The sequence below is a fragment of the Protobothrops mucrosquamatus genome, unplaced genomic scaffold (assembly GCF_001527695.2).
Source record: "Protobothrops mucrosquamatus isolate PMUCROS unplaced genomic scaffold, P.Mucros_1.0 scaffold275, whole genome shotgun sequence".
NCBI lineage: Eukaryota > Metazoa > Chordata > Lepidosauria > Squamata > Viperidae > Protobothrops > Protobothrops mucrosquamatus.
In genome coordinates this window covers 392,555-418,168 of record NW_015386619.1, presented here as the reverse complement: position 1 = coordinate 418,168, position 25,614 = coordinate 392,555, and the positions used below count along the sequence as shown (strand labels likewise).

The 25,614-nt window shown below is 33.8% G+C and overlaps 1 protein-coding gene across 1 annotated transcript in view; it reads left to right on the top strand.

Moving 5' to 3' along the window:
* The window catches only part of PLXNB2 (plexin B2), a 140,148-nt gene that overhangs the window by 50,586 nt on the left and 63,948 nt on the right, over nt 1-25,614 (top strand). Inside the window, exons 6-14 of the mRNA XM_015814680.1 lie at nt 1,401-1,527; nt 4,344-4,494; nt 7,590-7,701; nt 8,668-8,770; nt 9,404-9,505; nt 15,336-15,428; nt 17,334-17,415; nt 24,109-24,269; nt 25,093-25,241. Of these exons, the coding sequence (XP_015670166.1) occupies nt 1,401-1,527; nt 4,344-4,494; nt 7,590-7,701; nt 8,668-8,770; nt 9,404-9,505; nt 15,336-15,428; nt 17,334-17,415; nt 24,109-24,269; nt 25,093-25,241 (1,080 nt within the window). The remainder of the gene's footprint in view (nt 1-1,400; nt 1,528-4,343; nt 4,495-7,589; nt 7,702-8,667; nt 8,771-9,403; nt 9,506-15,335; nt 15,429-17,333; nt 17,416-24,108; nt 24,270-25,092; nt 25,242-25,614) is intronic.

Sequence of the window (25,614 nt, the reverse complement as noted above, 5' to 3'; positions counted from 1 at the left end):
GGCTGTTCTGAGCCTTGCGAAAAAGGGCTAGGGCTTCAGTGGACGCCATCCAATGGTGGGATTCAGCCGGTTCGCTGAACTCAACAAAAAATTAGCTACCGGTTCTGCCAAACCAGTGCAAGCTGGCTGAATCCCACCTTCGGAGGAAGCTTAGAAAACCATTGTCACTCTGGGTAGACATTACTGAACTTATTCATCAGTGTTAGTTTTTTCGTAATGTATATGCCAAATAAAGTTTTCTGCAGTCCAGGAAAAATTTTCATAACAAATCTGGGAGTCACATGACTCTGCTCAAAAAAGTTCAAAATAAGATAGCTCAGTTTCTGTTCTACTTTGCCACATAGTTAAAAATACAGTTGATGTCCTCTGTTAAGAATGTGATGTTTCACCTTCATAGCTGGATGCAAGGAATGGAGCTTACTAATTACATTAGAAAAAGACCCAAGCAATTTAACTAGAACTTGCAATTCAGGAGAGGTAGTTTTCAGGATTACTTACACTTAGCTGCAAATAAAAAATGTTTGCCAAGTGTGCCATTCCATGTTTTTAGACTCATTGCTAGTTAGGTCCTTACAGTCTCCCATGATTGTCTGGCTTCCCTGTGTCTATTCATTAAATTTAGGTCTTCCACAGCTGTTGGCTGGCCATCCATCTCAAAAGATTTTTATTAATGGAATCTATTCCTGTAAAATGCATATGCTTGTTTCATTGTATTTTTATTTTTATTTACATTTCATGCATGTAGGCAGTAATATATTCAGCCACCCAAAGTCACAATAAATTTAGATGGGGTTCTCCTGCATTCAGCTCTATTTGGAGTTCTCAGAGCTGTTTATTCCTTAAAATTATTGACAAAACCTGAAAGTAGATCATATCTCAAGAACTTTGTTAAATTCATATTTCCTCCAGCAATGAAAAATAACCAATTCCAAAGCCAGAAATGTTTTCTTTTCTCTGTGGCAGAGAGGGAGCCTACGGAGTTACGCCTCAGGCTAAAAATAAAGAACCGATGACAAATTTGAAAAGTGCTAAAGAATAATCAAAACAATCCAGATTTATATACTTCATAAGAGTTTAGCTTCTTAACAGCTAAAGCTACTTTTCCATTATATGTTTCTTGAATATTAGATTAGATTTTCCAGTACTGTACAGTAAATTGTATTTAAGATAATTATTTGTACATTTATTGTTGTCATTTTAAATGCTCATAGGTAATTATCTTGTCGCAAAGAACAATAAGTAAACTGAAAGAAAGGAAAAATGAAATATTAAACATTTAACGTGTGCCATCTGTCATTTGTCAATTTGCATAGGTTTGAATGTCATTTCATTTTGACTGAGTGTTGAGTTAAAATTTTTAATTTACTTTGGATAACATTAGGCTTTATTATTTATTCCAGATGCACAAGGAAAAAAGACTGTGAAAGATCAGCTAGGGAAAATAATTGGCTTTGGAGTCCTAATGGTGTTTGCTTGAGTATTACAAGTGCTAACCCTCAAAATATGAGCCGGAAAGTTCTGAGCAAGGTAAATGTGCAATAAATTCATCATATATATGAAAAAATATGTTTGGGGTTGTGGGTAGGTAGGAAATAGTTGTGCACATGTGTTGCATGGTCATACATACAAGCAGTTTAGATTATTTTAATTACCATTCCTTGTGCTTGTTTAATGTGGTTTATCTTGTACTTATTTCTGAAAAAATGCTAGTTTTATATAAAATCTTGAAGTTCTATTTTTTCTTTTCAAAACATCTGGGTGCAAAAAAAGTGAAATTTGCCTGTACCCAAGAAACTGACAATTTAAACAGACATCTCCAGAGCTATATTTTGAGTTGTGAGAGGTAGATTGACTTAAGGATTCCATGTTTTGAGAATATCATATTTTCATAATATCTGCTTAGATAAAGACTTAGTTCCAAAGTACTAAAACATGCAAATAAACTGGGTGTGACCATATCCTATGGCTTTTCTGTGGCTACTTTTAATATAGTTTTAATCAACCGTGAGATCTTTAAGATGTATGGATTTCAATACCCACGCAACCTTGCATGCTGATGAATTCTGAGAGTTGAAATCCACACATCTTAAAGTTTCCAAAGTTGAGAAATACTCCCATAATATCTGAGGAATGCCAATTTTGCAGACTAGCCCTCCAATCAGACCTTAAACTATAGCTAAACAAGCCAAAAATATTATAGCTCAGCTCTTATAATAATAACCCTCTAAACTTAAAACTTTGAAAGGAATAATAATAATAACCCTGTAAACGTAAAACGTTGAAAGAAAACCCCCCAGAATTAAGTACTAAAGCAGATTCTTCTTAGGAGATATAATCCAGAATTAGATTTACTGGCTATTTCTAGTACAACTAGGAGACAGAAACATCTGGTGTTGACATATCTTTAGTAACTCTGCATTTTGCACAGAATGATCAACAGAAAGAGATTTCCTGTTAGATAATTCCGTTGTTCAAATGGTAAACTACAATTTGGGAGTCCTTTGCAATTAGGTATTTATACAAAAGATACAGAAGCATGTTGCGGTGAGTTAGCAATTGAAGACTCAGCTTTAATAAACAAAGTATCTTGCTGAGATCATTATTACTATAAAGACAGAAAAAATCCTAAGTCATGAATTTAGTTTGTTTAGACAGATAGGATATCCCCATTCTTTTCAAAACAAAAGTATTATATTTGGGGGGGAAAGAATTACAATGAATAGGAGCAATATTATATTGTGATTAATTATAGTACAAAAAGATAGCATATTTTCATCTCTTGCTCATTCCCTGACTGTATAGTTACATTTACCAGTTCCCATGATTCATTTTTTCATGACCCAAATGTTCTGATTCCTAAAGGCAAAACTCTCTCACTTGGGAAAATAGGCCACACAATTACTTAAAACACACAGAAGTTAAAGGCAATGGCTAAGCAGAATGGAACTGTGAAGTCTAAAGTGTTGGGAAAGACGTCAGCATTTTTCTTAGGGAACTAATCAAATCAATGAACTTCTTAATCCCTTCCATTTTTTCTCACCTTTTTTGAGGATACTTATTTCTTAATAAGTATTAAATTAAACATTGGGGTGCTCATTCTGAAATGCTTGTAAAGCAACCAGACATTACTCTTCCTCAGAAAACATCTCATTTTTGTCCTTCACCAAACAAAATGTTGTTTCAGCTCTATTTGATGGGCAGTTGCCTTTGTTGTCCTTTCAGAATAAGTTCCTTGATTATTTCCAGTCCGACTTACAACTCCCGCTGTGTGTTCTGGCTTATGCTTTTCTATGGACAGCATGCTTTAATTGTGCTGGAAAAGTCTAAACAACTTCTGTGCTGAATAGATGCTACATTTAGGCTGAAGTGAGAATTCAACAAAAGACTTGTTATATTTTGTAGAGACATAAAAGCATGACAAAAATGGCTTATGTCTTATTTCAAAAATACACAGGGCAGTTTTTTAGGGGACAATTCACCTTTGCAAGTTACATGGAGAATTCCATCTAAAAATTGAAAAAGAAAAAGTGGAAATTCATGCAGACTGATTCAAATTATGTTCCACTGGGACCACCCTGTTCTTTTTACTACAAAAATAAGTCAGTTCCTAAGATTTATCCAAGTACATGTCAGCATACTGTGTAAATACAGTATTATGTAAATATGATGACAACACAAGAGAGAATGGGTGAATTCTATTAATGGTTTGGTTTGGTTTCCATAAAATCATCACAAAGTATTATTCTTAAAATTAGAAAAGACATTCCGGTATAAAAAGTGAAAAATTTATCAGTACATCAGGCTTCTTGAAATAACATAAGGTGTCATTTGAAAGTAATAAAATGTCATTAAAAGCCCTTTCTGAACTAATTTCCTTGGAAATAGCTAACCAAATGTATGAAGATACCGTGAAGATGCCTTAGATAGCAACAGATGATTGGTCTAGATTAGAAAGTTATTGAAAGTATTCCTACCATCCATTGGTCTGTGTCATAGCAACTGGAATCCAGTAACATCAAGAGAGCCATAATTGTCTATCTGTGATCTAAACAATTACTATCTACTTCAACTAGCAAGGGGTCTTCTACTGAGATCTTTGTTCCAAACTTTTCAAAAATTTGTTCAGTACCAAGTATTGAATCTTTAACCTTTTGTATGTAAAACATGTGGCATTTTTCCGGAATTAATAGGGCTAAGAATAACCCATTAAAATGCCACTATTGTTACATTTACACATTGATCGATTTTGTTTTATTTTTGTACAAAGTTTTACAGCTGCACTTTTTTGTTGCTCTGTTAGAATCTGTATTGTTTCTAAGTATTGTTTGTTCTTACAATTCCAGGTAGAATTTACTATAAGCCCTTTGCCGGACTTAAATGAAGATGATCAGCTTTGGTGTCAGTTTGGTGAAATGAGGCAGCAGGCAGAGAAATACGGTGATGCTGTTATCTGCCTACCTCCAAATCAAATTCCTCCAACAACCAAAGGCCAAGGTAAAGATACAGCTGAACCCCATGGTTAATCCCATATCCCAAGGTTGAAGCTACTATTTTAATAGCTGCTTGAAACAACAAATGTTGTGTGGGTTTTTCTGTAATTCATTTTTCTTGGCATTAGTCTAAAAATGATATCTTTAACATTTTTCTTCTCAGAAATATTAATAGCAGCTTGTCTGTTAATTCTGCTTCATGCATTCCAGGGATATTTGTCTCCCTTATGCATATGTTAAGTATTACAAAAAAAAGCTAAAAGGTGAAGGATATGGATGAACTTCTAAATAGGCTTTCAGTTTCATTTGGACTAAAGCCTGCTACAACTGAGTTGCTTGTTGCCAGTAAACCTCAGGTTACTTTTTAAAAATATCAATACCGTAGTTACCCTTGATACCATAGTTACTCCCCAAGGATGCATAACTTGAGGCTCTTTCAGCACTCATGACTCAGGATGAAATAGCAAGTATAAGCCATGGTTAGGGAGATCTTTGTTCAATTTCAGCTGCTGCACTGGCTGTATCTGTTACTTTGAATAAAATGCCCTAGCAACGGTGAGTCATGTTCAGTTCGCCACATAGTAAGATTACTGTAATACTCTCTATGTCAGGCTACCCTTGGAAATGATTTATAAACTGTCTGGTTCAAAATTTCATTGACAATACTCCTGATAAGACAACCCATCAGCATATAAATACAGCTGGATGACTTTTTAAAGTGCTATTCATCCACTTTTAAAGCACTGGATTATATCAGACAATGATATGTCAGGTTAGAATCTATCCATCCAATTCATCTTGCAGATAGGACTACTGAGCCTCTCCTATCCCCATTCCATGCAGTTCTTAGGCTATGGATCCGATGCTAGGCCTTCTCAGTGGTATCAGCTATTCTTTGAAATACCCCAAATCCAGAAATGAGAATGACTTCCTCCATTCTTTTATTTAGGACACAAGGTCAAACTTTGTTATTCCAATGAGTATTAGTTTTTCCTGTCATTACTTTAGATTTACATTTTATTGTTATTTTATTCAGTTGAACTTCCCATTTTGGTTCTTGGTATACCGATCGTGTTATCTATTGCCCAGAATCCTAGTTGATTGGGCCAGTTTATAAATATAGTAAATAAATAGTAAACACAAAGATTACACTATCTGATCTTCTCAAATTTGCATTCCAGTATCTATCCAGGAGAGCAGGTTGAAAAAATTGCCTTAAAAAGCCATATCATATGCCGAAACCATTGGTTGACTAAAGCCAAAGTTAATAGTTGACCTAGATGCCATTTCTGTCTTGGATAGTAGAATGATATATAAATGTCTGTCATAATTTCCAGGATAAAATAAGAGTGCCCTTTACACTATTTGTTTCAAAGAAAAATGCATTTTAGGTTATTTTTCACTGTAGACTATACTTTGGAAGATGAGACAGTGGCTGCTTCATAAATATTGAACATAAGAGATTTTCTGTTTGCGCATTTTTCTAGCAAGTTAATAGTGCATGCCTTCTTATATAATGCCATTTCTTGCAGATTGTTGCAAGTGGTTTCCTGTGGGGAATGTAAGAATTAGTGGTTTCTTGGGGAATGTAAGAAATGCTTCTAGTCACATCCATTTCTCCTGAGAAGATTTGATCAATGCAAATGAACTATGTCATAATAAATTTGTTTTGAAAGCGACAGCTCTGAATTAACTGACGTCTTTAAAATATATATTCAGTTTCCAGTTGACCTCTGAATGTATGGCCTAAAGTGAAAAACATCCAAAAATTTTCACTGGAATTTTTCATGAAGTGAGCTTAAATCTAAACTGTCACCACTCTTTCCACAAGCTGTTAGAGGAAAGCAGAGTTTGAAGTTGCTCAATAGGTTGTGAAATAGCTTGTCAGAGGGTTTAATGATTTCCATAAGAGGAATAGCTAGGAGTCTCATTGAGAAAGCCTCAATTTCTATAGATCTTCATTCTTAATATATGCTGATATAGTATACATTTAAAGTGACAATAATATTTTTATTCTATTTTATTCTTAATTCTGTAATAATTCAGATTTGTAATATATTAATAGAGGAAATATGTGCAATATACTAGTGTTTTTTTCCAAAATTTTAGTCTCAAATTATTACTTTCAGAATATATTTTTTTATTTGAGAAGCATGCTTTATTTATAAATGACTTGAACAACATATACTTTCTATATGCAATCTTTGTGTGTATGTATGCATTTATTTTTGAATCCATGTATCTTATTAAAAACAAATAGGAGTGTATCCTCTTTAGAAATTCAACAGAAGTTTTAAGTATAAGCAAAGCACTTTTGCTATTCTTTAAAAGCATCCTAAATGTCTTCAGGCTTCCATATAAACTTAAAATGATACTGGGTCTTTTAAAGTCACATTGACTTTTCACAGGCTTGTATAGAAATGTGAAAAAAGTTAGTGTGCTTTAATAAAGAGCAAACAGGTACTATACTCACACACGGTCCAAACACTTCTGCCTAATCATTTTTGAAGCATTAACATAATTAAAAATCTAAAAGCAAATATTCTTTCATTAATAGATTTATTCATGCATTTTATTTTCTATCTGTGGTGTTTCTCTGGTGGCACAGACTATTGCAGACTAACTCTGCCCACAGTCTGGAGTTCCATCCTGACAGGTCTAAAGGTTGACTCAGCCTTCCATCCTTCTGAGGTTGGTACGATGAAGACCCAGATTATTGGGGGCAATAAGCTGGTTCTGTAAACCACTTAGAAAGTAAAGCACTATGGAGCGGAATATAAGTCTAAATGCTATTGCTATTGCTATTCTCCTTTTGCTTTTTATCAGACTATATTTTTCAATAATAGGATGTTTACTACTTCTGGAAAAAAACATTTGGGCATTGTTAAAGCTTGGGATTCTAAAATATTTTGACATGCCTATTGTCATCAGGTTTAATTGTATATGCTATTAAGAAAGAGTCAAAGATTAATGCCCTAACCTCAGAAGTTCAATAAATGCTTCAGTAGGGTATATTTTTGGAATAGACCTTTAATTGAACCAAGCTATGTAAATTGTAAAGCATCTTCAATCAAATTAATCTTTACTATTTTTTTGTAGACTCTGTCCTGGTTCTGGTAAATCTGACCTTTGGAGATAATATATTTTTTGCATCGGGTACATACCCTTTTTATGACTGTGGAGAAGCTATAAATCATATTGAAAATGAGCCGTAAGTATTTGGCTGCTGAACTTCATTATACCTCCCCTTCCCATGCTATTTGCACTCAAATATTATAATAATTAATGTCTTTGATTTCATAGTCAGGTTGTTCAAAGAAGACTTTTCTGTGGAGTATCAGCAAAGCTGATGTAAACTATACCTTGACTTTTCCTGTAACTGAATCCTTCTGTATCTTGATTAAAAATAAAGTGTTTAAATAGTGGGGGAAACACTCCATTTTACTTGCTTTCCTTGAAGCATGTTTTGTCTGACCTTTACTACTCAAGCATCTAAGATCTGTCTGACTTATCTCCTTTGCTTTGTAAGTTAAATAACTGAAAACAATACAGACAATTATCTTGATGGGTTAAGGAACAGTTGGTGAAGTTTGGAAATCTCCTGATCCAATAGCCTGATATAACACAGGATTGTATCATGATTACATATGATGGTAACAAACCATTGTTCCAGCCCTAGAGTCCTTTGTGCTGGTAGAAAAACTGCAGCCATAGTCTCATATACCGCAACAGCAGGATTTTGAAATGTTGAACCTTTGTAACACCATTAGTTGTTTCTTAAGTCCTTATATCAGAACATGTATCTGCGTATCTGGTAGTTTGGGGAGATATCCTTGTTGAACTTTTGGGCTATCAACAGGCCATTATGGCTTTGTGATATAAAGCAAAAATATGTTTTTCAGTACATGGGAATGTCTGTAGTGGTCCTGTTTTCATCTCTATAAACTAGTTAGTCTTTTCCCAGGATCATATTTCAGCTATGGATTTAAAGATACAGCTGGTTTAAAGAGTACATACATTACTTAGGCAGTAATGAATATTTTCTACCCTCCAAGTGACATTTTTGTCTCTGAAAGACTTTGGATTTTTATTAATGTACAAAATGACATTGTAAGTTATTATTAGAAAGTAGCCAAAGAGCATGCAAACTAAAAGCATTTCTTATTTATTCATGTAGGTGTTATTCCTGTGCAAGCAGTAGATGGAATTGCCAATGGGACTGGAAGAATCATGTCTGTGAAGATGCTTCTCTAGAGCAGGATGTGATTAAACAGAATATGGTAAATGTTCTAAGATGGAATCTCATTCAAGACTTTGGCTGAACTTGGTTATGATAAAATGAGATAATGTTTAGTATGGGCAATATCTTTAAAACTCAAATAAAATATAACTACTGTATAAGAACTGTATTAAAAAAATCTCATAGTAATATTTCACAGCCCAGTGAGCATATAAAGAAATAAAATTTAGAAGTTCTGCAGGTAATATTAGGATAGCAATCAGCTAATAAATCAGGTTGATAGTATATCAGGCAATACAGCAGTAAACGCTATAAGGTAAATGTATTTTGAAACCTATCTAATTGCATTGTGGAGGGCCAAAGTTAGTTGAGTTATGGTTCATAGCAAAAAGATATTGACCTGTTTTTAAAATCCCCGTCATTGAAGAGGCAGGAGCAATATGAATATGACATAGATATCTGGGTTATAATTGTGTGCTTAGGTAATTATATTTGCCCTCATAGTTTACTTGTAAGGATGGAAAATTTTCAAGTGTTGAGTAGTAGTTCAGACATTCCAACATACTAATTTGTATGCTTGTAGTCAAATCTGTAAAAATAATAATAACACAAAAAATCATTGTCCGATATACACAATTTCTGTACTAATATGTATGAAATGTTTGTCCTCTAGGAAGAAGAATGTCCACATTTTCTAAATCCCAGTCCTGAAGTAATACCAATGGAGGTCTCAACAAAAGTTTATTTTGAAGGAAAGAATCTAGATAATTATCAGGTAAAATTAAATAAATGCTAATATGTATTTAAGATATAAAACCTGATAGTTTGTAATTCCCTTGTTTAAAAAGTAAATGTCATATGTTGTGAGGAGCCTTTTAGAATGGAAAGAATACATAATTTATCATGCAATTTTTAAAGCTTGTTTTGATGGATAATTTAAAAATATCTTTACTACATAAAAGTTATGCATCATCCAGTCAAAACTTCCAGTGTGTTTTAGCGCTGTGGGGTTTCTCTGAATTTTCATCAGCAGATGAACCTGAACATCTATAGGGATTCATACAGAGAGCTAGTTTGCATGTTAATGAACCCTTCTATTAGCAGGAAAATTTGATCACTGTATTAGAGGTCGGTGATTCATTAGAAATTGATCTATCTGAAGATATGGTTAAAATCCACTTCTGTGCATGATGCAAACAAAACATCACTTGGTAAATTATTTTTAAATGAATGGGTTTTTTTATGAATGGACATGTCCTGAACACTGGTGGTTTTTTCTGCATAGTTATTTATTATTGTAATGTTTTGGTTAATATTGAAGAATAAAGTATAGCAATAGTCCTCGGTGCGTATTATGTACACCGTAAGAGATATGAGGAAATTATTGAGAAAGTGGATACTCTTGAATTTTTTGGTTTACTTTCAATGTTAATTCTACCAGAGCTAACAGTGTAATGAACAAATATACCATCTCTTTTTTGTTTAGGTGTCTGCTTATTTCTAAGGATCTCAAATTTAGCCCTTGCTGTTATGATTTTCCTTTTGTTTGCTTTCTTATAAGATTCTTTCAAAGAATCTTCTCATTTGATGATAATGATGATGATGATAATTGCATTCATCACGTCACTGTGAACTCTTAGCAACCACACAGAAAGAATTTCATCATGATGATTCATCCTTAACCTGGTCCTTCATTTCTTCCCATTTTTAAAGTAGCATTTATTGCTACTATAATTGAGACTATCCACCTTGCTACTTCTCTTTCTTCCCCTTTTTATTTAAGGTCACTTCATCAGGATAGGGGAAATTGTCATAAAACAATAATGGGGGAGAGTTCCTCAGATGCAGAATCGTAACCAACATTATGAATTCCCCAACAATTGTAATTCTTCTCTTTCTTCAACTTGCTCCTCATCCACTGATTCTGCAGAATGTTGCACTTTTGTTTGCTTCCATATTCCTTAGTGCTCATACATATTCTTGAAGTAGCTGTTTCAGAAGAATGTTGCTAAAAACTATTTGCTTTTACTTGTAGCTTATATGAAAAGCAATGTATTTAGCATAAGCACAAAATATTTTGACTGCCTAAGCCTATAGTACATACTTTTGCAAAGATAATCCGCTAAATAATAGAATATGCTGGTGGTTCATACTTCACCATGAATACATATTATATGTATAATGATGGAACTTCTTGCTTATTTTCATGCGGTTGACATAGATTATATACAAGGACTTATCTTAGGTTCAAACTACAAGGTACCATAACTCCAAAGCTACCGCAGAGGTGCCCTACTGATGTTAATTAAGTTAAAATGAGTTAATTAAACGTGAAGACACAAATCGGATTGAGGGTGCTGTATAACACTAATGTGATGTCTTTTCAGGAGCATGAATATAAAATTTGACATTTCTTTGGGCTCAAAATGAGGAGAGAGAAAGAATGCCTCTGCAATAGTGTAATTGCCTTGGATGTGTTGAACTTGCAAACCATTTCCTCTGTCTATCTTTTTATTAACTTTTGCTCTAGATGAAGATATTCCATTTTCATTTTGCTTTTTAGTATTTTACATACTGGCATTAAAACCTATGTTGACTGTTCAGAAATATAACCAATTTTTCCCATTAGATATTTGGGATTCACATTTGTCATACTACTTGTAAAATTTTCAAGTCTAGACAAAATGAGTCAGTTTGATATAGTAGTTTGAAAGTTAGACCTGTTATATAAAGGGAAGGAGAATTTATCAGGGTTATTTATTTTTTTGATTTTTATTCTTTTTTCAGCATACAGCCTGGGTGGATTCTACAAGATATGTTTAATGTTAAATTTATTTGATATTTGGATCATTTTTAAGGGAAAAACACGTGGTAAAAAAACAACAACAATTACAACCCATATACAAAAAGACAAAAATAAAATAAGAATAACTAGTTTGTTTTATTTTTCTTCTTCAAACTTTCAATCTGGTTCCGTTCCTCGTATACCAATTTAGAGGTAAACGTACATTTCAAATCGTCTACTAAAATTGAGAATCAGATAAAATGTAAGGTTATGGGATTTTGGAGGGCTGTGGAGAATAATCATATCAGCTACTCATAATTATGTGAAAAGCAGTTAGTCACTACTCAATAAATATGATTAGTTTACTTGGTGTTTGGTAAATGGCAAGAACTGTGAAATGTGACATCAACAATACTTGAAGTTCAAGTAACCATTTACTTAAACAAGTAACATAATCCTATAAGTTTTGCAAGTAGGGTACTATTTGTGATCTTGCCACATTTTGATCCACAATTACCTGTTCAGAAGAAAAGTTCTCATCAATGTTTATGCACGTTCTGCTAAATTAAGCAGAACATGCAAAACCAGCCCGATACGTTGTGCGACATCACATGACGTCGCGAGTTTGACATGCCTGTGCTAAATGAAAAACAGAATGTTCATAGTTATCAAATTTTCCTTTGTACCCAACTAGTAGTTCTGTGGCAGCCCCCTTAGGTAGACCAAACCATGAAAGGACATACTTTTCTTGAGTCTGAGTATAATTACAAAACCTTGCTATTTGGTTGTGCTGTGTCTACTCCTGCTTATTGTTCAGTGGATTACTGAATCTCTTCGAAACATTATCTGGACATTCTGGACTTCAAAAATGTTTTAACTCTTTTTGTCTTGACAACAGCTTCTGTATATCTCCATCAAGGTCATTTTCCTCACTGTTTATGTTATGCATGATTAGCAATTAGGTTATGTCTGCATCAATGTGAATAAAGGCAGTTGACCTTTAAAGGCCTTACCAAAGATCTTTGAACTTAAGGAATTTTTCTGGAAAAAAAGGGGGGGAATTCTATTGGTCTTGAACCCATTTATTCAGATTCCTCAGTTTTTGTTAAATTTCAGATTAGATCAAGTTTTTATCACTGTGACTTACCAGGTCATCATTATCCTATTTAAAATTACTTGAATTAATCTATATATCCCTCTTTCAGTAGTCAAATTTGCATTATATTTATTATTATTAATTTTCATTAAATTATAATTTTTATAACTGTTTTGTTTTTATTATTTATCTTCATGTCTTTCTTTATAAACTAAAAAGTTATTCAGTTTGCCCATATTATAATTAGAAGTTTCCTGGAAACGTACTTACAAATGCCCAAGGATGGCTCTGCTCAAATATCTCTAAAGATTTTCAAGTTTCTTAATAAATAGGAAACAGTCATCACCTGAATGATTTACAACATCTCTCCTTCCCACAGCCCTTAGTGCTCAATGGCTTGGATTAATGTTCACTCTCAACAAGGCCATTTAAAAAGCTAGTAGCTGTACTCACATAACATGATAAGCTTGGTTAGTTATAACTTTCTTAGCATGTAATGCAAATCCAACTTGTTGGCAACCAGAGTGTGAAGTACACGTTTCCTAGTCCCGTGTATACTTATAACACAAATCTATAGTGATTACATAACTAAAATTTTCAATGAAAATAAACATGTTTTACAAAAAGGATACTTAACTCACTCTACAAATTGGTAGATAATTACGACTAAAACTAAAATTTTTTCCTTGTAAACCTCGATGTTGAAGAAAAAATTTTTTAATTTTCTTATCAAGCAACAGTTGAGACCTCAGTTATTACTGATTGATCAGTAATAGCCATTAAAACCTATAGGAGGAACATCACACTCCTGTTCTATACATAACTTCACAAATTAACAAACAATATATATAAAATATATCACTATCAAAGAGAATATCCTCAGCATATTCTAACAGTTAATATTTAAAGTCCAGCCATTCTTATATTCAAAAGGTCCTCAATTTTACTGATGTAACAGACTGATGGTTTTTATATCAAATTAAGATCAAGATGAGATAAAGGACATTCTCGATTATTTCCACAAGAGGTCTTGATAAATGGAGAGGTAACTTAATTTATAGTACATTAGCAAAAGAAATAGAGTACCATATTTTTACCTTCTAAGTAGCAAATTTGTGTTTAGAAAATGCTTGCTACAGAAAATTCTACTGTAAAGTGTAGTACTGTAAAAAGACATATCAGATGTCTTTTTCACATTCAGGAGTTAGAAAAACTCTCACTCTGATTTCTGAATGTACATATATACATTTTTTCTTCCGTTCAATCATGTTTGATTTGTAGAGACTGCTGGGACAAGCCTCTGCGGTTTCCTTCTGAAGGTTTTTCAGAAGTGCTTTGCCATTGCCTCCTTACTAAGGCTGAGAGAAAATCATTTGCCCAAGGTCACCCAATTGGCTTTGTGCCCAAGGCAGGATGAGAACATCAGTTGCTAGCCCAATGCCTTAACCCAGTGTTTCTCAACCTTGACAATTTTAAGGCATGTGGACTTCAACTCCCAGAATTCCACAGTCAGCATTGCTGGCTGTGGAATTCTGGGAGTTGAAGTCCACATGCCTTAAAATTGTCAAGGTTGAGAAACACTGCAAGGCTTAACCACTAGACAAAACTAGCTCTCTATTTATATTTCATATTTATACATAGGAAAGCAAAGATTATAATATATACTGTTATCTGTTTTCTATGAGCCAAGGTCACTATTAAAGTTTAAAAAAAACTTTTGCTTTTATTAAATAATGCCTGGAAGAGTAGAAGCAAAATACTGTCATAAACAGTGTCTGACTTCGATTAAGTTCCTCTTTGTTTAATTAAGGAATTAAAAGGCTGTGAGTAAAAATATCTTAACCTGCACACAATTGTGACAATAAATAAATAAAAGAGGAAGTTATTTTTTTGAATGTACCAGATACAAACCTGTCTGCTTTAGTGCTAATAAAATTTTAATATTTTATACTATCTTTCCCCATCCAGTTTTGTATAATTTCTTTCGTATTTATACTTTGGATGATTCAAAATGGGTTTAATGGGATAAAACCTTAAAGATTATAAACACTTATGGTGTATAATATAAACAATAACGTATATGTTTAATGGATGTGAAGCAAACATACTTGGAACACTTTGCAATTGGTTAGAGTAGGCTTGACAATGGCATATTTCAGAAAATAAGTTATTTTTTTATCAAAAGGATCTTTGTCAAATATAGCAATAACAATAGCACTTAGACTTATATACCATTCCATAATGCTTTATAGCACTCTGAGCAGTTTACAGAGTCAGCGTAATGCTCCCAACAATCTGGGTCCTCATTTGGAAGGTTGGAAGGCTGAGTCAACCTTGAACCGCTCAGGATCGAACTCCTGGCTGTGGCAGATTTAGCCTGCAATACTGCATTCTAACCCCTGTGCCACCAGGGCTTCTTTATACCAAATATACTGTAAGTATTTGATATAAAGGCAAAATACTGTAAGAGACCAGGGGCTCATCACTGCAACACGCTACTATTTCCAAGTGTACATTTTAGACATATGCAGATTTCATGGAACTTGTTCTTTTGGGAAGTCAGCCAATTCTGTAAACTTCTTTCCCAGACACACAATTTTTTGTTCATAATATTGCTCACAAATGTAGTTTTATTCCCACCCCAGAAGTGGAATTTATATTGCTCAGTAAAACTTTGATTTAATGATGACATAAATATTATAAATCAAAAATTTCTTTTCACAGGATAGAACTTTCAAAATTGGAAATAATAAGTTTGAATTTGAGACCACAGTGGAACAAACAGAAAATGGAAAATATTTATTTGAAAGCCCAGAGGTAAATATTTTGTTTTTTTTAAAGAACAATTTACTGTTTTTTTCTCTCTTTGTATTGTTATAGAATAATTAATCATGTCTTGCTTAAATGGGAGGGTAGTCACAGTTAGGTTGATTAAGAGGGGTGTAGATTTCATGTAATATTGGAAAAGTCCTATTTTTTACCTGTCACCTATAATTGGTATATTATTGGGAATGTTCAAATAACTGTTGACTGTATTTTTGTGTGGAGAGAAAATGGCATTGATTTCCTGTTGGTGTGTTCATACACAGGCTATTTATGAACGGTCCTTTTGATCTCATGTGGCAGGAAATCTGTCATCTTTCATATAACATATATCATATTCCTCCTCTATGGAGGTAACAAGTGGAGGAAGCTTGGTGTTGAAGACCTATCTAAGATAAATTATAAACTCAGCTTTTGATGTCATTCAAATGTTCTGAGTTCGCTAAAATGTACTTATGATAGTTGTACATAGGATGGAACAGATGGTTCTGGAAACTCTCATGCCATGAGCTTTTATATGGGAAGAAGATTTATAGTAATGGTGTAGACTTTCAGAATGCAAAGTATATTTTTGTCTGCTTTATTCATATTTTTTCTTAGTTCTTTGGAAGCCACATTTCTTAAACAAGAAAACAAATCTACTTAAATGGATATTTTTCTTTTATAGCTTAGCTGACTAAGCACTTTGCTTCCATTTTATATCTTCCTAGAGTTAGTAAGTAAAACTAAATGTAAGTCAGGAAACATAGAAGTACTGTTTTCATATAATTCCTGGTTAATTTATGGAATACAGTACCACAAAATGGGTAACTTAAAGGAACAGAGAATGTTGGTGTAGGTTAAGACTATACTTTCTGGCCATGATGACTACATATTGATTTCACTGCCAGAGGCAGTATATTTCTCAATATTAGTTCCTGATGAATGAAAAGTAGCAAATTCCAGAGATAGTTGGATGGTTACTATGAGAACAGAATAGTGGACTACATAAATATTTTAACCTGATTCTAGAATAGCTCTTTTGTGTTCCTGTTACAGAGTAACATTTTCTGGTGCATTTATTGGCTTTTTGCTGCACAGTTCTTTTTTTGTGTGTTAGAATAATATGACTATGAATAGTCATTAGTCACTAGGTGACTAATATTGCAGTAGTACAGTAGTAAGTCATTTGGTTTTAGATATATGGCCAAAAACATTGGATACTTTTTTAAATGAAATTGGTGGTGGCAGTAGTAGTTACATAGCCAGCTAGATATTTAGACTGGATTTGGCATTTTTATTCACCCATCAAGTCTTTCCCAAGCTCCTAGGGTAGGAAGATGTTGTTTGATGCCATTAAAGTTATCATCATAGAATATAAGCCGTTATCAGGCCCAAGCCCAAAGACAACACAATCTTGCCGAGCTAAAGTTATAATGTTCTAAAGTTATAATGTTCTAATCTACTAACCTGAGTATTCCTAACAGAAAGAATCTTGTCAAACTAAAGTTATAACCTTTTAATCTAGCAGGTAGAGTATTCCTCCTCCCTAAGAAAACTCTGTGCTGCCCAAACTCCTCTCTCTGCTTCTCCAGGTGCACATTCCATACAACTGTTCCAAGTCAAATTGCCTTTTGCAATGGCTGGTTTTGTCAGTGCCAATAGTGTTCAAGTAGTGCTTCTGTTTTGGAATTCCACCCAAGGGGCCTGTTATTATGGGTACTTTTATTATTATGGTTTGGCAGCCGGGTATTTAGACTGGAATTGGCATTTTTGTCCACTTATCAAGTCATTCCCATAGACATGGGATAGGCAAATGTTCTTGTATCATAATAATATTGAAAGTATCATCTCAGGATGTAAGCTGTTCCAAGTAAACCTAGCTTTTGCAATTATTATTATTATTATTTTTATTTTCAGATTACCAATATTGAAAATGAAACTCTACCATTGAGTTTATTCATTAAAACAGACAAAGATAAAATTGATAGCAAGTTAATTGGTAAGTATCCAGCAACCCAAAATGTAGAAGAGAAATAGAAATTAATGGGAAATATTTTAATTTTTCCAAGGTCATGCCCTTTCAGAGTTGTCCGTTATTTAAATGATGAATATATACTTATCAAAAGTATCAACAAGCAGTCACGTAAATTAAAAATCAGAATAGGTCAAAATTATTATAGAGGTAATCCTCAACTTACAATAGTTCATTTAGTGACTGTTCAAAGTTACAACAGCACTGAATAAAGTGACTTATGACCATTTTTCACACTTGTGACTGTTGCAGCATCCCCATGATCACGTGATCAAATTTCAGATGTTTGGCAACTGATTCATATTTATGATGGTTGCAGTCTCCTGAGGTAATTTGATGCCCCTTTGCAATCTTCTGACAAGCTAAGTCAATGGGGAAGCCAAATTAACAACCATGTTACTAACTTAACCACTGCAGTGATTCGCTTAACAACCCTGGCAAGAAAGGTTGTAAAATAGAGCAAAATTCACTTAACAACTGTCTCGCTTAGAACAGAAATTTTGGGGTCAATTGTGCTCGTAAGTCAAGGACTACCTGTAATTATTGTCATATATCAAGAGGAGACTAAAGCAATTGTTAAACTTTCTCATACCATTTGCAAGTAGGGTGAGAAAAATAAAAATAAAATCCAAAAGGTTTCTGCAGTTTTATGAAAGAATCATTTAATTACTTCCAAGTTCTGTTATATCACGTCTGAAGCTAGACTGGCCCCAAGTTGTTATTGAAACTAATTCTATGCATAAAAGGCCACATTTTCTTTTTTCATTTCAGACATGCCACTCTATAGACAATAAATTAAGATTTTTGTTTCTTTGTGATACTATTACTACTGCTTTTTTAAACTTTAGATCAGTATGCATGAGGATATTTCTGATCACAATCTACAAATGTTTTTTCTCAAAGCATAAATCTAGCCAGTATATTTCATGGCTGGGCAGGAGGGTCAATTACAATGAGTAATTAAACTTGACAGAATCAAAGTGTTACCTTCCAAAGCCATTTTAGTAATTCTTTTGCTGGAATTCAGTGTCATGTGCACCTGATATATCTATATTTATAATAAATCTTACAATCTCTAGCTATAATTATAAGCAATAGTAATCCTTTTTAACGATTGTAACAATTTCTAAATAAATATATTATTTTTAAAAAAGCACTGATATCCTCTCAGCCCAAGCAGATTACATCTTATTATTTGTCAAGATAATGGACCATTGATGGAATGTATTCAACTTAAAAAAATCATAGTGTATGTTTTACTAAGCATTTCCAAAGAAAATATATAAAAATATCATGCAGGTATAGGCTGCATCATATTCAACAGCAAAATAGATGAATTTCACTAATGCATTTCTTTCTTTTCCTTTTTTTCCAAAACTAAAATTGGGGATTGGAGTAGGGATTAAGTCCATCCTTAATCCCCCCCAACAAAGAAAATGGCATTAAATCAATGGCTATTTGTGGTTCTTTAGGGTTCTTTAGGAGAATAAGGCTAGTGATTCAACTGGTTTATTTCACACTTTTTAAAGTTTAAAAAAAGAATATAAAATGGAATAGAAAAACTCATTACACAATCAATGCCCTATAGAATCTCAGCAGATTGAATTGAAACCACCCATGATTCAATAACAGTAATAGACACCTGGAGGTCATCTAGTCCAACCCCCTGCTCTCGTGAGAGATCTATAGTATTTCTGGTAGATGGCTGTCCAGTCTCTTCTTAAAAGCCTCCAGTGTTGAGGCACCCACAATTTCCGAAGGCAATTTGTTCCACTGGTTAATTGTTCTCATTATTTGGAATTTTCCCCTTAGTTCTAGGTTGACAATTCAAATATTGCTTACTACTTACCGTACTGATAGAGAATATTCTGCCCTTACATAGCACACTGGCCATCTTTTTGTTGAACATGCTCAGAAAAAAATAATTCATCCAATAATTATTGCAAAGATAAGACTCAGTTCCTAAACTATTTTCATCTAAGTCTATCAGTTAAGTTCCTTTCAATTTAGTAAATGTTGTGTTATAATCCCAAAGGAATATTTTAGAAATTCTGGTTTCTGTATATGCTCCTGCTTTATCTTTTCAAAAATCAGTTGGAAATAACAGAATGCCATCTATCTGAAATAACTTGTCAAGCTTAGAGAAAGGATAAAAGGAAATGAGAAACAAAGTGTGAAAGGTTTTTTATCATTATTATCCATTTTCATGTGTATGTGTGTATTATTACTAAACCTAGTAGATGAATGTAATTACAATCATTAAATTGATCACATTGGTCATTTATTTATCTTTATCATGCATATTTCTATATTGTTCAGTTCCCAAGACTAATAGTTATTCACTTAGAAGAGAAGCAATTATTGTATTTCCAACTGTAAATGAGTTTCCTTTCTTTCAATCGCCTATTTTAACTACCGCGAGTAACATTGGTATCTAATACTTTTTTTATAGCCACTGGAGACTTTGAACAATGTTAAATTCAATATAGCCCTTTTATCCTTTGTCCTGTTTTATCAATGGTTTCCCAGCTAGAATCTAAAAACGATGGATGCAGGCTAGAATCTAATGTCAGACTTGCTGCTGATACATTTAATGAGCTGATCAGTAACAAAATGTATTAACATTTTGAGCTCTGTATCTGTATTGTATATAGCTGTGAGGACATTCAGTATATTACAAGTCTAATTTGGAGATGGTTTGAAGGCTGGCTTTTGCAGACACAGGAGTCATTCTCATTTCTGCATGCCCAGATGAAATATATTTTGGATCAGTTGGTTAGATACAGAGAACCTGCAGACAGATTTCTGAAATATAGATTTTTTGAAATGGAGTCCTATCAGCCTCTGTCATGACTCTTATCACTCTTCCCTTCAAATGTTTATATGTACAGATCCAATTCAGAAACTGAAATTAAAACCCCCAAAAAGATTTCCATTAAAAGCATATGCCTTCTATCAGAGTGAAGTCCATACATACATACATACATCTATCATACATACATACATCTATCTTAGGAGTTCAGAATCAAACTTAAGATATTATAGGGATTATTTTATTATCAAATCTGACTATTAATCATACAGCTAACTTGCCTTTTCATAGATTTTAGTGACTCAGTGGATCCTGTTTATATAAATTAATGAACAAGGGACAGGAAGCATAATGCTCAGAACTTTGGCATTTGATAAAGTAGACCACAGCCTACTACTTGATAAGATAGAAAAATGTGGGTTAGACAGCATTACCACTAGATGGATTTGTAGCTGGTTGACCGGCCGTACTCAGGGTGTGGTCCTCAATGGAACCGCATCTACATGGAGGGAAGTGTGTAGTGGGGTGCCCCAGGGCTCTGTTCTAGGCCCAGTGCTCTTCAACATCTTCATCAACGATTTGGATGAGGGGATAGATGGGGAACTCATCAAATTTGCAGACAACACCAAGCTGGCAGGAATAGCCAACACTCCAGAAGATAGGCTTAAGATACAGGAGGATCTGAACAAACTGGAATACTGGGCGCTATCTAACAAAAGGAAATTCAACGCTGAAAAAAGTAAAGTTCTACATTTAGGCAAGAAAAACCAAATGTACAGGTATAGTATAGGGGGTACCTTGCTCAATAGTAGCAACTGTGAGAGGGATCTCGGAGTCCTAGTGGACAATCACTTAAATATGAGCCAGCAGTGTGCTGCAGCTGCCAAAAAAGCCAACACAGTGCTAGGCTGCATTAACAGAGGGATAGAATCAAGATCATGTGAAGTGTTAATACCACTTTACAATGCCTTGGTAAGGCCACACTTGGAATACTGCATCCCGTTTTGGTCACCACGATGTAAAAAAGATGTTGAGACTCTAGAAAGAGTACAGAGAAGAGCAACAAAGATGATTAGGGGACTGGAGGCTAAAACATATAAGGAACGGTTGCTGGAGTTGGGTATGTCTAGTTTAATGAAGAGAAGGATGAGGGATGACATGATAGCAGTGTTCCAATATCTCAGGAGTTGCCACAAAGAAGAGGGAGTCAGGCTTATCTCCAAAGCACCTGAAGGCAGGACAAGAAGCAATGGATGGAAACTAATCAAAGAGAAAAGCAACCTAGAACTAAGGAGAAACTTCCTGGCAGTTAGAACAATTAATCAGTGGAACAACCTGCTCCAGAAGTTGTGAATGCTCCAAAACTGGAAGTTTTTAAGAAGAGACTGGACAGCCATTTGTATGAAATGGTGTAGGGTTTCCTGCCTGAACAGGGTGTTGGACTAAAAGACCTCCAAGGTCCCTTCCAACTATTATTATTGTTGTTGTTGTTGTTGTTGTTGATGTTGATGTTGTTGTTGTTGCAATGATGGTGGTGGTGGTGTTGATGTCAGGAAGAAAAATCTGAATGTGTCTAATAGTGCATTGTCATATTAACAAATTTTATGAAAGGGGATAAACTTTTATGAATGTTTATGAAAACCTGTGCTTTTTAAGAAAGCACTAACAATAAGGAACTACCAAATTGTAATAATTTGGGGAAGACTGTCAAGAATTCTCTGATTCCTATGTAACTTGCAAGCCTTCTCTATGGCCCATCATATAATCTAAGGCATGTTGGACTAATATTAGGAAAATCCTAATTCTGATAAAATGGAGGAGGGAATACAACATATTCCTTGTTGAGCTGAGAAGCTAGATATAAATTTGTTAAAGAAAACAATATAGGAGAAATAAGAAATTTGATAATGATAATTGTATATTTCAGTTTGATGTCCATTGATGAACAATGTTTGAGCACTCAATTTTAAAAAGTGACCGAATTCTAAATCACACTGATATTATTTGTTGCTTTTACTTTCCTGAACTAGTTCTCAGCTCCAATCCTTACACTGTGCATGCTTTAAATGAGATTTGAAAGCATTAAGAAGCTTGCACAAAGCTCCTCCTTTAAGCAGATGTATATTTTTTTTTAGATTTTGAACATATGTCATCTCATTAAAGTTTTGTTGGTTTTGTGTCTCTGAAGTTTTCTTGGCAAGAATTTTTTTGGGAAGTGGTTTGTCATTACCTCCTTCCTTATTACTTGTATATTAAATACATCTTTAATGTCACTGATTGAAGCAGCAGAAGCCTAAAAAAAGATGCAGCTATTTTTAAGAGATTATGTGTTCACTGTGTGGAAAAACCTCTTTCAGATTATTTTCAAACATGCCCAGCATTCAGATAACATCCTGGATTTACTAATTCTATCCTGATATTAGAGGACAATGCCCTTTTTTATCTCTGGAATTTACTTATTATTTACTTATTAGATTTATAAGCGAAAATACCTAATACTTCTCCTTCTTCCTATTTTCCCCACAACAATATTGTAATATTGCAAGATTCTTTACTTCTTAACTTCAGCTCCAGTTAACTTTATCCATCGACAAATACCTAAGGGTCTATAGGCTTAAGAGAGATTCTGACTTTCTCCATGATTCATGATCATGATAACCAAAAGTGGCAGGGCATTTTTATTGGGATTTCAGTGCTCTGCAGTACTCCCGTACCCATGGTCTCTGACCTTATCTGTCAACCTCAAAGCATGCCAGAGAACTATTTGCATTCCCTTGACTTTAAATTGAAGTGTAAAATGGTGGAGATATAGATTGAACTATCTTGGTATATTAAAATATTGAGTGAAAGTTCTCACACACTGTTTGAATTCTGACTATAGGTTTATAGCATACTCATTAAAGAAATTTTGGAAAGTTTTAATTGTATTGTTAGGGATTGTCTGACGTTTTGGCAAAAAAATATGTAGTATTAATAAAAAGTAGGGATTGTGTTCATAATAGGAAGCCTCTATAGAAGGGAATGTCAATATAAAGAAAATGAAAGAAAATATATTTTATTTGAGGAAAAATCTAAATCAAAATCACCATATTTGATGATAAGAGTTTTGGATTTATGTGTTTTCAATATCCCATCCGATAGTGTTTTGACACATCTATGTTATCATTCACTTTCAGATTTCTTTTTCAGAAACTATATTTTGCAAAAATAAATTGCTTCATATTTATTCCTTATTTGCTCCAAACAAGTAGTTTTCAGTCCTCTTGTTCCATCTTCGCTCATTCATTGTACTGTTTTTTGCACTGGCATTTCTTGACAAAACTTGCTTTTTTTCCTCCTCTTTACCTCTACTGGCCTGCCATTTTCACAAGTTGTTGGAGGGAACCTGGGCCTGACCCCTATGTGGTCTAGCTCTAACATGCCACAGCTTCCAAACTAAAACGTTTGAGAACTGATAAATACAAAAGTGACACGCCATCTCCATAGGTCAGTGTCAATCTGACAAAAAAAGCATATAAAGCAAACGATCGGTAGATTACTAAATGACAGAAATCAACTACATGAGAAGTAGAACAATAACAATAAATCTTATTTTGTCCCTTCCCTATATCACTCAAGAGTCATTCTTACCCAGTCTTAAATGGCTAAGCATAGTAGGTCCACTAAATTTAAAAAGAAACTAAACAAATAAAAAAGACCATTGGAGCAGCATTATGTTTCACCTCATTGCTTTGCTTTCCCTCTTATCCTGATCCATGCTTCCAATACAAGTTGTTTTTGTGGTTCTGAATTGTGAACTAGAAATTGATACTAAGGAAATGCACATTACTTATTTGCAATCTTTGTAGTGACTTTATATAGCTGCTCTTATGGTCGGGATGACTGCAGCTTGTGTCTTGCGGCTGATCCTCAGTACCAGTGTGTCTGGTGTGAAACCAGGGAGAGTTGTGTTTTCACAAAACGTTGCTCATCTTCTACAACTACCTGCCCTGCTCCAGTCATTACTCAGGTAAATGAATTTCACCTAATTTCATGATATTGAAATTAATTTGCAATGCAGTGCTGGGAGCAGTTAGCAAAGTAGGTCAAGTTCCATAATATATAATCTCTGTATTTTCCCAACATTATCTGTATTTTCTTACCATCAAAATGCAAAGTGATAAATAGCAAGAAGTTTGAGCATATGTTTCAGGAAGGAGAATAGCTCATAAAAGGCCTTCTGCAGTACCTTGGAGAATGTTAGAGCAGAATGAACAAATCCTATTGTTTTCAGAAGCTACTGAATTGCAGATTTCATCATTCCTCAGTAATGCTGTTTTGGTTCGTGTAAGCTTGAAGTGAACAAGAATCGCTTGTCAGAGAGATGGGTAGCATATACATTTAATAAATAAATAAAAACAAATTAGTAAATAACATTTGGAAGACAAAATGTTGTCTGTCCTTATGTTATAGCACCTAAATAATCATTTGCTGATTTGCTAATGGAGAAGGATTCATATGGTTTAGAAAGATTAATCAAAATATGTCAACAGTGCCAAAGTCAATGGCTTTTTAAAAAAACTATAATGTTAAGCTTAGGCACCACCTTTCTGGAAGTTCTGAAGTTAAAATTGCAGAGCTTATATGTCCTCTTTATTTGCTATGACCAATATATTAATGTTTTGGGGATTCAAGTACCCTGGGTCTATTTCTGTTTTTTCTGCCAGTTTAGGAACCTACTGTTTTAAGCTAATTCAGCTGCTACCGTGGCATTTCATATATGTTTGTTAACCGCCTAGTTATTATTTTATAGTATATAATATAGGTGGCAATAATATTTTCTGTATATTTAGATTGAACCAAAGAATGGACCTCTAAGTGGTGGAATTTTGTTGACAATAAGAGGATCTAACTTGGGCATAAAGGCTGAAGATGTCAAAGAAATAATGGTAGCCAACACTGAATGTCAATTTAGAAAAGAATTCTATTCTGTTTCTACCAAGTAAGTAATGTCTGACAACTTTGACAAAAGTGACTACCCAAGAAGTAAAAATAAAGTCTACATACCAGTAACTACATAAATGTAAAATAAAATAACTTTAAATATAATAAATGTAATAGAGAATTTGACATATACAAAAACTGTTAGTATATTTTGAGAGTTGTTTTAATTATTATTTTGCTGCTGCTTAAAAGTATAATTAAAAGATATACATTAACAGTCATCTTTTTTATAATCTTGGGCTACAAATCAGCTGATATTTCCAGATTTCTACACTTTCACAAAAATTGAAAATTTTCTCTTGTTCAAATAAATGATATAATTAATTGCTTTTTTATCATAAAGGTCCTAGGATAATGAGACCCTATAAACA